Source organism: Calypte anna, chromosome 9, assembly GCF_003957555.1.
Source record: "Calypte anna isolate BGI_N300 chromosome 9, bCalAnn1_v1.p, whole genome shotgun sequence".
In the NCBI taxonomy this organism is placed as follows: domain Eukaryota; kingdom Metazoa; phylum Chordata; class Aves; order Apodiformes; family Trochilidae; genus Calypte; species Calypte anna.
Genome location: NC_044255.1, coordinates 15496390 through 15512868, shown reverse-complemented (window position 1 = coordinate 15512868; position 16479 = coordinate 15496390). Strand labels below are relative to the sequence as shown.

General features: G+C 52.1%; 1 protein-coding gene across 2 annotated transcripts; it reads left to right on the top strand.

Annotated features, from left to right (window-relative positions):
- Positions 1–4245: 4245 nt before the first annotated feature.
- On the top strand, positions 4246–11649 carry PDCD1 (programmed cell death 1). 2 transcript variants are annotated; one of them, XM_030455875.1, is made up of 5 exons: positions 4246–4481; positions 6686–7018; positions 7986–8141; positions 8602–8636; positions 9411–11649. In XM_030455875.1, exons 1-5 carry the CDS (start codon positions 4394–4396, stop codon positions 9627–9629), a joined length of 831 nt encoding a protein of 276 aa, XP_030311735.1. In that variant the 5' UTR covers positions 4246–4393; the 3' UTR covers positions 9630–11649. The 2 variants fall into 2 exon arrangements, with proteins under 2 accessions (XP_030311735.1, XP_030311736.1); XM_030455876.1 differs by lacking the exon at positions 7986–8141.
- The last annotated feature ends 4830 nt before the right edge of the window (positions 11650–16479 follow it).

The window sequence follows — 16479 nt, the reverse complement described above, 5'->3', positions numbered from 1 at the left end:
AGCAGAAGTATTCCCCACCATAAATGGCACTCTCACTATAAATTGGGAAGTTTGCTAAGCACGGGGCTTATCCTCTCAGTCCTGGAGGGCCTCATCTGTGGTTCTGCCCCCCAGGTCTGCTCTCCCGTTTGCTGTGACCATGACGCTCTCGCTGGAGCTGTGGTGCTGGCAGTGCTGGACATCTGGCAGTCACTGCTGGGAGCACACAGCTCACCACCACTGCATGGGCTGAATATAACTTTGCATACTAGTATGTATACTAGTACTTTACCTATTAGTATGGGGATTTGGAGTAGTTGTTATTGTTTTATTAAATTTGGTTTTGTTTCAACCCATGGGTCTCTTTCCCCATTCACCTGCTGGGACAGGGAGGGGTCATCAGACATCAGGGGTCATAGAACAACTGCTGAAATTCAGGAACTCCCCGATGTCCTTCTGTGCTCTTTTCCCTGCTGGCAGCTGCTCTCTGTCCCGTGGAAGGGTGGCAAACAGTGGCTTGCATATAATGCAGCTCCCTCCTGAGAAGATGACATTTTGCTTCCTCTGCTGTTATCTTGATGCAGCAGCCTCTGCCATCACACTTCCTATGTACAGCTGGTGACACTGCCGAGAAAGGTCCCCAGGCACTTCACTCTGCTTCAAATGGAAACAGTTTGAAGGTGCAAAAGGTGCTGGGGTGGAGCATGCTGCTGCTGGGGACAAGGCATTAGAGGGGCCATTGCATCTTGCAGGGCTGGGAAGGACCCAGGACAGGGCTTTTTTGGGCCCAGTGATGCCTGGGGTTCCCCCTTGGGTGCAGGAGTGTAAGAGGTTACATCAGGAGGCAAGAGATGCCTCTACTGCAGGTTTATCTTGGGATCCATGGACCTATCCCACCAGGCTCCAGGTCCTTCCCCAATAGGCTCTGAGCACGGATGGGTTGCTGAAACCTTGTGAAACAGCAGCAGCTCCTGATTTTCATGGCCTTCAGCAGCATCGCTCACTGGAGTCTTTAGTACCCCTGAGCTAGGGATCAGCTCTGCCTGCCAGCAGGAGTAGCACCCCCCTGTCATGCTGAAGGTGGTGGTGGCCCCATGCCATACCCATATGGCACTTTCATGTTGCAGTTACCACTGCCCTGCCCAGGCCCCGCAGGTTTCCGCTTGCTAAAGGAACAGTTTTGTGCCTCTGTTCCATCCCTTCACTTACTGCTTACTCACCTCCCAGAGCCGCTGCCTTTGCCTGCAAGGGTCAGGTGGTGTTGCTCATGCAAATCATTTGCAGGTGCCTTCCTAATTTCTGAGAAGTGTCTGAAAGACCCCGATGCTCTCCGTGTTTATTTGCAAACACTGTTAACCGTTTCCGTTTCTTGCCACATCGTGGCCACATCGTCCCCTGCCTGGGTCAGAACCACCGATGTGAATTCGGTTAAACCAGCAAGGGAGGGAGCTTTGGGAACCTGTGGGGTTCTCTTTTTGTGAAATTGTGAATCCACAAAATAATTTTTTTTTGAGACATATTTTGAATAATTTGAGTTGCTCGTGTCTGGGATTCTGGGATTCTATGCCATTCAGCTCTGGGCTTCATTTGGCTCCCCCATAGGTGTTTGGTCATTATTTTCTTCTTCACCTTCCAAATTTTCAGTGCTCCTTAAATACCCCAGATGTTTTTAAGTCATTTTGGGACTTACCATTGACCCTTTGAGGTGACTGCTCAAGGTGAGAGTTGTGTGCCCCAATAGTGATGGCTATAGGAGATTGAGGTCCAGGTCCCACCCATGTTGGAGGGACCCTTGCCAACATATTGGGCCAACTTCTTGTTGGGGAAAAAAAAGGACATCTTTGGTTCAATTAAGTGGTGTGACACATTCTTGCTGAAGTTCCTGCTTCTTTGTTTTGAAGAACAAACTGTTTTCTCACTCCTTTTTCTACTTCCCTTTTAGCTCTTCTTTTGCTTTTTGGTGGTCAAATAGGACTGCCTCATGCAGTTCACTGTATTCCAGCTCAGAGGAAAATACCTTATTTTTTTAAACATCAAAGGAACTTTGCCAGGCTCCTCTCAGCTCACCCCAAGGTGTGCCATCCACTCCATTGGGCTGCAGGGCATTTACCAGCATGAGAGAAAGCCACAGCGCAGCTGGAGCCAGTCTGTTTTCCTGCAAGAGCCAGTGGGAGCTGTGTTGGTCTGGCAGGGTGCAGGCAGTGTGCAGGCAGGGTGCAGGGTGCCCCCTGAAGCCTGGGGGCTGCTGTAGCGCTGGAGCCAGGCTCCTCCACAATGCTGGCACCTGGGGCATGTTCTGGGCTGCTCACTTTCACCTGCAGCAGCTTCTTAGAAGTGAGATAGATTTTTTCTTTTATACTTTTAAGCCTTTTTTTCTCCCTTCAAAAAAGGGAAAAAAAAAAAAGGTCTGTTCTTGCTTTTGGGGCAGAGCAAGTTTTCCACCAACACACTGCCAGCTTGGCCTCCCCTGATGTGTCTGCTGTGAGCTCCCTGGAGTTTCCTGGCCATACACGTGGCCTCATCCTGCACCCAAAGCAGCCTGGAAGGGCTCCAGTGTTGGTGTCAGTCCCAGTCCTGACCCTGCTGGTGCATGGGTTTTTGGAGGAACCTAAGCATCTAAAAACATTGCTGTGGGGTCTGCATCTTGTCACTGTTGTTTTCTCATGGATGTGACAGCCTCCCTGCCCTGGGTACCAACTAACACCCCATTTTGAGCATGCATTGGAAAGTTTGAGCATTTTGTGCTATGATTTTAATCAGAGCCATCTGCTGCTGTGCCTAGCGGTGGGAGGATGAGCCAGTTTTTCTTGCTGATCCCTGTCTCACTGAGTCTCAATCTTGCTCGTGATACCTGTCACATCTTCCACTTCTGGAAACCAAAACATGTTGGAAGTGCCAAAAAAGCTTCCCCATGTCTGGCCCAGGTGCCTGGTGTCAACATCACCATCTGGGAACACAAAGCCTTGAGGTGGAAAAACCTCCTTAGTGTGAACTTCCATCTTTTCTGGAGTTCAGCTTAGTTTAGTTTAGTTTGGTTTTGTTTTTTAATGGCAATGCAGGAAATTGCAAAGGAAGAGGTGATGCCCACCTTGAAGCCCACCAGCACCATTGCACATGGTGGAGAGTGCCTGGCAGGCAATGATGTGACCTCCAGCCAGGCAGTATGGAAAGGTGACAAGGAAGAGACAGCCCCCCAGGTTTGCTCTGCGACCCATTGAGGGCCAGAAGCTCAAAAGATGTGATGCCAAGAGGAATCTGGGAAAGGGGAACTGGAACAGTCTGGACCGAGCCTTTGACCGGATGTGAGACTACCCTGCCCCAGCCCAGGACCCCCTCTTTGGCCATCCCAAATTAGGGGTGGCTCCCCCAGCCTGCTCGCCTGCTGGGGCAATGTCTGAAAGTGAGACATGAGCAAACCCCAGCCCTGCAGCTCGTTTCTGAAAGCCTGGAAAATGATTCAATCATCATGAAAATTGTATCGTTCGCCCCGGTTATTAATTTTCCCCTTGACACTTTCCAAAACTGTGGGGTGCTGAGGCTGTGTTCAAGAGAAGCAGAGGAGCCAGCTGCCAGCACGCTTTCACCACTGGTTATTTCCTATGCAAGTATTAGTCAGCACAGCAAGTGGGGAGTATTTTTGGCAGAGAAATTAGGGAAGACTGCTGGAAAGATCACCCCAAAACTGTCCCCAAGCACCTGCCCCTGCTCTCTGCAAATCTGTCTGTGGAGAAACACACCTGAGAAGGCAAACCCTCCTTCTCCTCCTTCTGCTGATCCTCCTGCTTCTCTTCCTTATTCTATCTCCTCCTTCTCCATCTCCTCCCTTTCCTTCTTTCTCATTCTCCTTCTTTCTCCTCTCCCAACCTTTCCTGAAGGGAGCAGCCTGCCCATAGGTGCCTCATGGATGCTCAGACCCTGCCTGGCTGCCTGGTGCCACCTTTCCCCCAATACCCCACTGCCATGGGCACCCACTGGGTGTATTCATGGGTGCCTGGGAACCAAACTCTTACTTATGGCTTGGAGCTGAGGACTGTGCCCTGTGATCCCTGCCTTCTCCATTCCTGGGAGTTTTCACCAAAAAGATTGCAGGCTCACCAAAAAGATTGCAGGAGGTGCCCATCCCAGTACTTGGCAGACAGGTGCCTGTGTGGGAGCTCACGGGGAGGGGAAGGGGCCAGGCCCGGTTCAGCTGATCCCTGAAGCAGGGGGTGGGAGGCAGCCCGGGTTTCCCTCTGGGTAAGAGATGGGTACGTTTCATTTCCACCCCAGCCCCTGCTGCGCTCACAGGAGAACAAACCACTGCTGAGAGGAAGGAAGCACGGAGAGAGCCGGGGGAGGCACGGCACGGCATGGCACGGCACCCCTGTCCAGGCAGGGGACCAACTGGCTTGCTGTGGCTCCAGGTGCCTTGAAGATGATGTGGGGCAGAGTGGAGGTGGCCCTGACCAGTCTCTGTGCCCTCCTGCTCTGCTGTGGCCCCATGCTCGCAGGCTGCCGCCAGGGTAGGTACCGGAGAGCGATGCTTGCCAACACAGCCCGTGTCATCTGCATCTGGTAGAAAATGTCTAAGGGTTGGGAGCTTTGTAGTTAAAAATAGCTCTGGCATCAAAAAGGCAGAAAACCCAAAGCTTTTGGGTATGTGTGGCTGAAACAAAGGAAATGGGGATGGTTGGGAGAGAAACAGGGTTAAAAGATGGAGAAGGGGACAGGTCCCCATCGGCAGTGCTGGCACCAGGGTCGTAGGCTCTGTTGTGTGCGCTCTGGACACGGGCAGGGTTTGGTATTGATCCTCTGGATTTGTCAGTGCCATGCAGGATCGGTTATCTGCTGTGGCTTTAATGGCTTTGAGCTGTGCTTCCTTTTTTTGGACTTGACCCCACGGCAACCAGAATCCTGCCTGTGATTTTTGCTCATGGTGAAATCTGAGGGAGAAGGTGAGGGTAAGTTCAGGCAGAGCAAGTGAGAGCCCTAATGAATGGTCATGTTCTCCCAGACCAGGTCTTTTTTTTGGTGGCTTAAGGCATTTTCTGCCCCTGGGTGGGTACAGGGCTGAGTAGATGTTACCTCTGGTGCTAGGAAGATGTGGGGAAACATGTAAATTCAACCTCTGCTTTCAGAAGTATTCCGAGTGCTTCATTCACTGTTGGCAGTGGCACTGGGTAGGAAGCAACGTCCCGAACCTAATGAATATTTCCTGATAAATACAAGAAACCCAGAACACCGCAAAAATTACATCTATTGGAGCAGGCACTGCCACAGCCAGTGCTGCCTGCAGGGTCTAGAACTCTTCCCTCTTTTCCTCCTTCTGTTTGGTCTTATCCCTCTTTTTGCATCCCAGTTTTCCATCTAATCCTGTATTTATTCAAGGAATCATTCTGGTTCCTTTTCTGATTGGTGATGCTGAGGTCACGGTCCTGCGGCCTCAGGACAGTTTTGGAGGGACAGGAGGGACTTTCTAACTGTGTCTGTGGCCTTTCTAACTGTGTCTGAAAGCTGTGGGGCTGCTGGTGGTGGCAATTTCTGAAAAGGGAAAATAAATTTCTTAACTGCAGGGAGCTTTCAAAGCTTTGGATGTTTGGATTGCTTTGGTCAGATAACCTATGTGAAAAATGTTCCTTCCTGTTTTTAATTACTCTGAACAAAAGTTATTGTAGAAGATGCCTCATCCTGCTGGATGGGGCAGGCTGAGCTCGGATGGCCCAGGCTGAGCTGGGATGGCCCAGCTGCTGGGGTTGCAGGGGGATGACTGCACTGAGATCACAGGCAGGGAAATGGGGTGAAGCAGCAGGGCTGCTGCTAACAACCAGAGAGGCTCCAGCTGTGGCTGACTGCCCTTTTTGCTGGGAGCAGCCTGGCAAGCCCAGCTGGGACACCCCTGCAGGGGGTTCCTGCCCATGTCTATGACGGGACAGGCAGCTGGAATGAGATGGTTTTGTGAGCTCTGAGTCACTCAGTCTAGTCAGATGTCTCCAGCCTAGGGATGGCAGGTGCTTTCTGCTTCCCTTGGGGTTGAGAGGTGCAGTGGACAGAGCCAGAGCACCCCGACCAGCAGCCAGGCACATGATGGGCTGCACTGCAGGGTGCTATCCCGGCCCATGACCTGGTCCCTCCACTCACTTTTGGAGGCAACAAAAGCTGGAGGAAGGATGACTCAGACATTAAAATACCATGGAGATTTAAAAATAAAACAATCCCCAGAATCTATTTTCACTAGTGCCGGTGTTCTGGGTTAATTTTAGGTAGCCCAGAGCAGAATTTTCTCTGCTGAAAATACCTTATGTTATAGTTACTGCCCCTGAGGCAGACAGTCAGAAGGGGAGAGACCTGGGCTGATGTACCTCCCTGTGGTCTGCAGGATGCTGCAGACTGTCCAAGCACCATGCTGTCAGCATCACTGGCAAACCCCTTAGCCTGACCATGGGTGAGTTGGGTGCTAACCATGCTTTGGGGATGGGCTCACAGCAGGTTTCTGTAAATCCCCTTAGGGACCTTCAGGAGCTGAGGATGAAACAGCTGAGTAATGTGTGGAGCCTCTGGATTTGGGGCATAGGACCCCATGATCTCTCCATAGGATGAGGTGCTAGCAGAGGTGACAGTGGGTCCCACCCTCTTTGCATTTCTGGTTCCTGCACAAGGGCTACAGCTGTGTCTGTGACCTAGGACCTCTGTAACCATATCTGTTCCTTTTTTCCTCTCTCCCAAACAGTGACCTTCTTCCCAGCTACATTAACTCTCCCTGCAGGAGGCTCAGCCACCTTCTTTTGCAATATTTCCATGGAGAGTGACTCCAGTTCAGAGTACAGTCTCAATTGGTACAAGGAGACCAACCACACCCATGCTCAAAAAATTGCAGAGATCAGCTGGAAAACACCCCCTGTGATGACTGGGAAGTATCTGCTCACCAACCACACTCCTTCTTTCAAGATCAAGATCCTGAACCTTCAGCAGAATGACTCAGGCTCCTACTACTGTGGGCTGATCAACTTCTTTGAATATCATAAAGTGATGGAGAGCAACCGGTCCCACCTCATAGTCACAGGTCAGCCTGGGGGCTGAGCTGGTTGGGAAGGTCATCAGTGTCACCCCTAAGGCACACTACAGCTACAGGGCACAAGGCCTTCTGGGAGAGGATTGGTATGGGTCAGGAGACCACAGCTCTGCTCTTTTTCTTTTTCTGCCTGGTTGAGGCCCAGGGCTCAGGCTCTCCTGTCCCATCTGCACTGTTCTGCATCTGGTCCTGAGGCAGGTCTGCAACGTGCTGGGGCTGCGTCCTCAGTGATGCTGTTGGGATCAGTGAGTCCTTATACATGGATGGAGGCAGGAGACCAGTATAGGGAGCTGCCTTTGACCCTGAACATATCCTCTGGGGACAAAGTTTGTGTTTGGGGTTACAACCAGGGCTCAGTCCCACCTTGAACGGCCGGTGTTGGTGTAGATACTGTTGCTGCAAAATCATGATCTGGGAGAGGGTCTCATAGCTCCATGAAATAGGACACTGAGATCTTGCATCAAAATCTTGCCATGCCCTTGCTTGACAGCACAGAGGCTGAAGGTTGCCTTTTATAAAAAGGAAAAATACTGCAAAAGTCACTGTCATAACATTTTCTCTCAAAATGAGCTGAAGCTGTGTTGGCTTCAGAAGATGGAAGCAGCAGGGAGTCTTGGGGAAGCTGTGTCCTCCGTGGGGCTCTGTTGGACATGGGATCGTGTGGCAGGATGTCCTGTGCAGAGCAGTGCCCTGGCCTCCTGCACCCCAGCTCTCAGCAGTGTGGCATCGTCCTCATGGCTTGCAGTGGGAAGGAATGGGACATGACCAAGCATCCCCCATGTCATCCCAAATTCAGGAGCTCTGGGGTGGGAAGTTGGGGCTGTGGCAGCCTGTCTGCAACTGGGCCCTTTCTGGGCACAGCCCTTGAGTTCAACTGTTGACTTTCCCAGGGACTATAGAGGCCATTTTAAACTCCTGACTTGCTGCTTTTTTTCCCCTTTTTTGATGGCTATTACAGCAGCACCTGAGAAAATAAATGCCACTGATGAGCCTGACATGGAGGAAGGCAAACCCCTGGACCATATCAAAACCATACTTCTGAGCATCCTGCTGCAGGCTGGGGCAGTTGTGCTGCTTGTCTTTGGCTACTTGATTGTCATGTACAGGAGAGGAGGTATGAACCCCCTTGGGGGCCATGCTGCACCAAAAGTCTGGGGTCTACCAGGGGACCTGACAGGGTGACGCTTGTCCAACAAGCCCAGCTTGAACCCAGGGGCAGCCAGGTGCTTGCAGCTCCCTAGGGTACACAGGCAGATTCAATGTGCTAAACTAAGCTGTGACTTGTCCCCATGAGACAGGTATCTTCATGGTTAGGGGAGAATCACAGAGTTGTTTTGGTTAAAAAAGACCTTGAAGATCATCAAGTCCAACATTTGACCCAGCACTGCCAAGGCTACCACTAAACCATGTGCCTGAGCACATCTACATGTCCTTTAAATACATCCAGTGATGGTGAATCCACCACTTCCTTGCAGTGTTCAGTGCTCTCTTGGGATGTGGGGCTTCAGTCTACCCTCGATGCTCGTGTAGTCTTGGCACAAAATCATCTTCTAACCAAATGTGTTACTTTGCAGGTGTGAAGAAACCACCAAGTGAAAATGTGCCAGTGGTGAGTTTTCTCTCTCTGACTCCCTGCTGTGCTGCATGGGAGCACTGTGGCTTTGTTGGGGTGCAGAGGGTGCAGGGCGTCCCTTTATCAGCCCTTCACGCGCTTCTCGCTTCTCCTCTCTTTGATGCTGCTTGATCTTTTTTGCACAGCTACAGCAGCTTTTCTGCACACACAGCACAGCCCTATCACAATCAAGAAATTTCCTGAGATAGGATGGTCCTACCCTTGCTCAAAGCAGGGTGATCTTTGACAGTTGCTGCAGAAATTGGAGAAAATGTTCTCCACCCAATATATAAAATTTAAATTTCCCTTGTTGCACACAGTCCCTATTTCCCCCTCCCTTTCATGACCACTGTTGGGAGGAGTCTGACTACATCTTCTCTCCAACCCCATTAAATAGCTGAAGTCAATGACTAGGTCCCACCTTGCTCTCTTTTTACTGGGCTGAGCAAACTCAACCCCAGGGTCTCCTCATGCACCCTGTGCCAGCTCAGAGACTGATGGAGAGGTGTGAAAGGGCTCCTAGCATGACCCTACCTTCAGTGGCCAGCAGGCATGGAGCTGAGACCCATATGGGCTCAGCTGTTACCCTAAGCCTCATGGTCTTGTTTCTCCAGGCAAGTGCTGTCCCAGGTCCCTGCATCTTTCTGCTTTTTATCACTCACCCTCCTGGGTTGCTTCACAGCTGGTTTAAGTGCTTGCTGAAAAAAGGGGGCTTGCACTGGGGATGGTGGGCACAAGATGATGAATCTTCCCAGTGTGGTTTCCTTGCAGAATGAAGATAAGCCACCCGTTGTGTCTGTGTCCACTGTGGACTATGGTGTGCTGGAATTTCAGTGCAACCCATGCCCCCACATCCCCCCTGAGATTCGTCTGGCTGACCAGACAGAATATGCCACCATCATCTTCCCAGAGAAGAAACCTGTCACCCCCGAGTGTGGGAAGAAACACCAGGAGGAGAGGACTCAGCAGCTGCAGTCACAGCCTTGCTGAGGGCTGGGGTCTCTCCTGGCCAGGGGTGTGCAGGCAGGGACAGGCAAGGGACCTGCTGCCCCAGCCCCTTGCACTCACTGCAGTTTGCAATTGGGAAAAATCCAGCATGCAAGGGCTGGAGTGACAGAGGCACTGCTGCTGGAGTTGACACTGGACAGTCCTGGCCATGGTGGGATCGTGGCCGTGGGCTGAGAACCATGGGATGAGGAAGGGCTCTGCTGGACTCCATGTGCCACGTCTCAGCTTAGGGCAGGGAGGATGAGCTGGAGCAGAGCAGCAGTGCCAACAGGTCTGTGCCAAGGGCATTTTATGTCATGCTTTGGTTTTCCACCTCCACTGGGGGGGTCTCTGCAATGGTCAAGCTGCTTCTCTTTCTTGGGAGTGACCCAACCAGCAAAGCACAACTCTGGGAGTAAATGCTGGAGCAGATCCTGGGAGATGTTACTTGCTGGAGCCCCAGGCTGAGTCTGCTTTGAGTACTGCTCTTTAAACACACCCCTGGAAAGCAGGCAGACGGTTTTCCTCCTCTCTCTGTGCCCTTCCTTCCTCTGCAAGAGGGTAAATCTACCCCTGCATCACACTCTTCGCAGGTTGGAGGCAGATCTGGCCCTGGGGGGGGTTGAATAAAGAGCTCAGGTCCAGGGAGTTTGCTGTCTGGTGATGGCAAGGACAGCGTGGGCAGCACACGGCAGCTTCCAGCAGCGTGCGAGGCGGCAGTGTCTGTTGTGGTTCCTGGCCTCTCCTCGTGATACGCAAGCTGCTCTTCCACAAAGCTGCTCTTAATAATTTAAAGAAGCTGTTCTTTTTCCTCTTGCCCCATCTGGGCTGGTCCCTGGGTGCAGCAGCTGCAAACCAAGCCTCCCCAGCCCCTATTACCAAGCTGGCTTCAGGGCACTGGTTCCACCAGGAATGACCCCAGCAGCCAAGGTGGGACCTGGGGGGCCATCAGCCAAGGCAAAGCTCCCACCATGGTCCTCAGTGCAGCTTTCTGGCTCCAAAATTCTGTTTTCCCTCTTGAAAGTGATGCCAGGGCTGTGCCACCTGCCAGAAACCAGAATGGAAATAAATGACTGCTGCTTGAGAGGGGAGAAACCCCATCAGAGTGGCTTTGAAGGAAGCAGAAACCTGCCAAGAGGCCATGAAAGTCAGCGGAAACAGAGGAGAGTCACTTGCATCTCGTACTTTGGTTGCACTGTCAGCAGTTTTGTTTTTTTCCCTTACGGCCAAGTAAAACCAGCATAGTGTAGCAGGAACCAACACTGTGGAAAAGGGCTGAGGCATGCCAGGCACCTCAGTTTGTTCCTTGTGGGGGCTAGGAAGTCCATGAGAAACACCCAGATGAACATCCATCTGGAATGGGTTTCACTCTTCCTTGGGGCAGGACAGTGGATGTGGTGGTCACCCTCAGTCCCAGTGCTGCTGAAGGCTCCTGGTAGCCACCACAGGGAGTGCCATAATTCCTACAATATTCACTCACTCCAATGCATGGCTCAGTGTTTTGGGGCTTTTTACAAGCAGTAGCCCTGGCAGAGATCTGCTGTGGCCTGTTGGACTCAGCTCATTCAGAAAGCCAACGTAGGAGGCAGCTGCAGTGGGCAAGAAGCTGGAGCTCAGTCAGCAGTTTTGCTTTTGGCTTTTCTGTCAGACACAACACTGTCAGGAGGGTGGGCCCTGTTTCATTTTTTCTGCCCGGCCTCTTGAGCAGTGGAAGTGTGAGATGCCCCAGCTGAAGCCATGGCTTCTCCAGGAGTGCTCAGGGCTGGGTCCCTTCCCCTCTCTCTGGGCAGTGGTCTGCAGCTGACCAGAGGCTTCTCAAGAAAACTGGGCAGGCAGATGGAGATGGAGAGGAAGTCCTTTCCTGCTGCTTGCAGCAGTGTCTTCAAGGAGAACCATGCCATGAAGCAGCAAAGCACCGTTCCTGCAAAATGGGACATTGTGTTTGCCAGGGGAGAAGAGGTGGTCAGGTCAGGTGGCACTAAGTGCACTTACAAGTGAGGACTGTCCTGGTCACTGGGAGGACTCAGAGGTGTGTTTCAGGTTTGGACAGGCTGGGCTGGAGGTGCTGCAGTGGGAGGTGTGTGTTTTCCCTTGGGTTAATGGATTGATCAGTGTGTGTGACTGGTCTGTCAGACATTGCTGTGTGAGGGTATTGCCACGGCTTTGTCTCACTTGGAAAGCAGATGTCAGTCCTGGAGGGGACAGGCTGGGGTGGTCTGGCAGGCACTAGGGGTGGTTAATAGGAAGGGTGATCTTCTGGGTAGGTTGCCTGCATCCCTAACCATGTCCAGCTTGCATAGCGCTGGTATGTCCTGAGGGGTCCAGGCCCATAGCAGATCCTTCATCCCATGCCAGCAAGACCTCACCCTGCCTGTTGCTGAGTTTGCCGTAGGCTTACAAAACATCTACGTTTCCTCCCACCACCCTCATTATGCTTTCTCTAGTTTTGCTTTGAGTTGACACCAGGGTTTCTCCTTCTCTCTCTTCCTTGCTTTGGTGGGATGTGCTGCTCAAGGAGGATACTAGCAGACCAGATTTTGGGGGCTCAGAGGGCAAGCCACCCCCAAGACCAAACCAACCACCCATGTCACTGGAACAGAGCCGTGTTGGAAAGGCTGAGCTCTCTCTTTGCCTCTTCATCCTGCTAGATGAACAAGGATCCCAAACCCCTTTGGGGTGTCACCTGATAGCATCTTCACAGCCACCTCCTTCCTTCAATTCCACCCCATTGCTCAGCATCCCTCTCCATCCCAGAAATAAAGGGGACAATGAAGCAATGTCCCCTCTCTACTGCTCCAATTAAATTTGGGCACAGCCTCATTTCCAGAGGATCCTCTTTGCCTCAAATCCACCCTGGGACTGAGGAGATGTCCTGCTCTATGGTCCTGCCTGGGGACCATGGTTGGATGTCCCTTTCTGCCCCTCCTGGGGACTGCTGTCAGGATAAAGCCACCTGTATGTAGAGTGGCTTCAAAGGGAAGGGATGTCCCAGCAAGTATGGGATCTTCTTCCTCCTGCCTGGTTGGATGACCCTGGGGTGGGAGCTGATCTAATGTAAAAAATAATTTCAGGCTGTATGAAAGCACCAGGGAAATTACAACCCAGGCCATGCCTTGTGTTTGCCCCCTTCATGCATCTGGTGTAGAAGCCATGGCCAGCAGGCCAGGATGGAGAGGAATGGCAGGGTTTGTCCAGGGTAGTAACTCTCCAGTCCAGCAGGGCCATACTGGGGCTGGGATAGGGCTTGTCCCTGGAGAGGCTGGGCTGCTTAGGGGACATTCAGGAGCAGCTTTTGTTTCCAGGCAGGTGTTGGTAAGCTCAGGCAGCACTGGAAGGTGTATGTGAAGTGGAACAAGATGTCAAAGAAGTTTCAGCTCTGTGGGTAGTTCTGGGAAAGTCCGTTTAGTATGAGCAAGTCAAAGGCTTTAATAGAGGGACCAGTACCAGGCTCCTGCTCAGAGGTGGCTGGGAAGGCTCTGTGCATCGTGAGTTGTGTTTTGAGTTGTGTTGCCATGACAAAATGGGGGCCTGGTTTCCATCACAGCTGGGTTTTGGAGGCAGGAGTCTGTCCCAGCACCAGAGGTGCCACCAGACCTCCATTGAGCTGCATGTCAGGCCTCTTTCTGCTCAAGTTGACTGAAAGTTTTTAAAAACAGCCTGTGCTTCATGGCAGCTATAGAGATAAGGCTCCCTGGGGCTTCATCAGCTTTCCATGGGGTTTGCTTCCCTTATCCCTACACTGTGCACAAAACCTGCCAGTTTGTCCTGGCCAGCCTGGCAGGGGGTTGCTTTTCCAACCTGTCTACAGACAGAGCAGCATCATGAGAGCACAGCTTCAGCAGGGTCAGGTTCATGTGTGGGGCTTGAGAAAAGTCACCTTGTCCTTGTTTTGGAGGACATTTCACCAGGACCCTAGGCATCAACCAGAGACCTTGCCCAGGTGGCAGCAAGTGGAAAGCTTGGCTGTCAGCCCCCACAAAGATTATGCAAGATGAAGAGCTGTGGGTTACGCACCTTTTGACTCCTCAAGACACCTCACCTGCCCTGCAGCCTCCACCCACACCTTCCTTCTGGTTTTCTTTTTGTTTTGACTTCCCTGGGCTTGACACTGGCTTTCTGCTGAGCTGTGATGAGACAGTGTGGGTGCCAGGATGGGCTGGGAAGGGGGGACCGGATGGTCCTTGCAGGTAGCCTGCTACTAAAATCTTTAATGCTGGTGCCAGCCCTGAGCTCATGTCTGTGTTGAACTTCCTGTTCTGGTGTTGGGTTGTCAGGGGGAGGCCAGTTTTGTGTACAGCTTGCATGAGTGAAATTAATCCATCAGCCCTGGCCCATGCTGAATGCATCGAGTGCAGGTGGTGCCCCAGCTCCCAGCTGGAGGAGCCCACATTCAGCCAGGAGACCATAGAGAAACTTCTGCACAACCTGGTGCTAAACATCCTCAAGTACTTCTACCACATACCCATCCAGTCCTCTGACCTCCTGGAAGTGGTTGTGGACAGACAGGTAGTGGGGCCACATGAGAGCAACCGCTGTGAAGGTTTCTGCAGCAAGGAGAGGTTGACCCCAGCATTGGGTGCAGATAAGGCCAGGACCCATCACACCCTGAAATCCCCAGCCCACCACTTCTTATTCTTCAGCCACTTCCTCTGGAAATGCTGCTGCTGCTTTGTTATCTGTTTGCTTTGTGTTTTGGCAGTGCTCCTCTTTGTCCTGTTCTATTGCACCAAGTAATGGGAGCTGGGGTCACAAAAAGTATCCCACTGTCACTGGTGCAGTTTGTACAGTGTCAGGTCCTGGCTGTGGAGATATCCTCCCTGCATTGTCCTGCAGGGCCTTTTATGCTGCTCACTAGGGCTTTGCTGGTGTAAGATTCTCCTGTATTTTCATATATATTTCAGTAACTTGCAGCCTATTGGTTAAGAAAATAAAATTAACTAGAAAACCCTGTATGATTCAGTAGCCACGTGGATTTAATTTCTGAAGTGCTATGTCCTGCTTCCCCTTTCCCAGCCCCTCCTCTCCTCCACAGTCTCCGCAGTCCTGGCCATGGAGCCAGCAGATGGAGCTGCGACTTCTCCAGCGCTGCACTGGGAAGCACTGGGACCAGTGACCTGCGAGAACTGGCAAGAGCGAACCCTCTGCAGATGGGGGATGTCTCCCTCTGACCCCAGTGCCCAGCTGTTCCCCTGTAGTGTAGCGGAGATTTCCCTGTCGCTGAACAGGCGATGCAAAGTGCCCAACCTCAAACCCCTTCTCTCCCCCGGCCTTGAGGGAAGTGTTGCCACCATCAGGGACTTGCCGAGGAGGAAGAGCCAGCATGACTTGTCCCCTTGAAGTGAGTATCAGTGACGTCCCCATCTTTTATTGTCAGGAAATACTGTGGCTGAGGGATTGCTTGGGATCCAAAGGATGTTGGATCTGAATGGACCTGTTTTTTTTTCTGGAGGAGGTTTCTCCTTGCTCGGTTGGAGAGGAGGAGGAGGAGGCTGATCCTGCAGCCTGGACCACCTCCCCTCCCTCCTGCGGCTCTCCCCGGGCTGACCCACCCTCTCCCCGACGGCCTTATGTCATGAAGTAGACACACGGCCAAGTTTCTTGCTGCCCACAGCCCTCTTCTTTCTGTGCTGAGGTTTTCCCAGCTCCAGTCATCGTGTCTGCGTCTGTAGCCTTCCCAGGCAGCCAGCTGCTGAGGGGGAACTCCCTGCTCTCTGCTTGGAAGCCAACTCTGGTGGAAACTACATTTCTGGGTGGTGGGGTCCTTATTTTCTTGCTTGTGACTCTCTGCTCTTTTACAAAAGCAGAGCCATCCCTTGCTCCCCTGCAATGCCCCCAGCACACGCCCCATGCACCCTCAATACCCCCCCTGCTTTGCCTGCATATGTGCATTCTCCCTGGTGCTCCTCCCCGGTGCTGCCTGCTTGCCTGCCTGTCTTCTCACACTTCATGTGCACGTCTGGGGGTCCTCTGCCTCCTACATCATGCAGACCATTCACCCTCATTATTCAGAGGTACTCTGTGTGCACATTGTTTCCTTAGCCCCCATCTCATTTCTGGGCTCCTTCCCAAAAATGATATTGGAGAAATTGGAAAGATACCTCTCTCCAATGTGCATTTATGCCCATCCCCTGCTTGTTTCTTAGAAAACTGCCCTCAAAGTGCTGATTTTAATGGATTTTGGTAATTTTGGAGCCCTGAACTCAGCTCAGGCCCCAGGGACAGTGAGCAGTGGTCAGCTATCCAGCTGGCATGAGGACAGTGGCTGAGAGATGAAGGATGCTTTCACTCCACATGGGTCCCAGGCAAGTCTCAGCTGTCCCTCCTGATCCATTTGGGGCTGGCCTCTGCCACAGCTGACTCTCAGCTCATGGCTGGCACTTGAATACAGGCAGTGATGAGCAGACCTTACCCAGAGACATTTTGCTGGCCTTTTACCACAACCAAACTGACAAATTGCTGCCTCCACGCCACTCTCCCTGGAGAGGAGCTCCAGCAGGTTGTGAGGTACCAGAAAATGCACAAGTGCAGAATGCAGGATGTTGCTCTTCTCTGCTGCTTATTCCCAGCCTTCCCTGCAGCAAGCCACAGCTGCTGTGGGACATGAGGAGTTGGCACTGGGCACTTGGTGAGCACAGCTGAGGGATGGGTTGTGTTGGGGTTTCCCAGCAGAGCTATTGATGGGAGACAGAGGAGAGTCTGTATTTATGACTGATCTATTACAGGGCAGCAATATTTTTTAACTTGTCCCCAGGATGTCTAGGCTCAGATCCTACAGCTGGCTTAATGCTCAGGGGACTGTGCCTTGATTTTGTTTTTTCTCTCTCTACCTCTTCACCCCTCTGATGTCGCTAAC

What these genes read in the sequence shown, in the direction of transcription:
- PDCD1 (XM_030455875.1), top strand. Translation starts at nt 4,394, where the DNA reads ATGATGTGGGGCAGAGTGGAGGTGGCCCTGACCAGTCTCTGTGCCCTC. An exon ending in GCTCGCAGGCTGCCGCCAGG is followed by an intron (nt 4,482 to 6,685) that starts GTAGGTACCGGA and finishes TCTCCCAAACAG; the next exon opens with TGACCTTCTTCCCAGCTACA. An exon ending in GTCCCACCTCATAGTCACAG is followed by an intron (nt 7,019 to 7,985) that starts GTCAGCCTGGGG and finishes TGGCTATTACAG; the next exon opens with CAGCACCTGAGAAAATAAAT.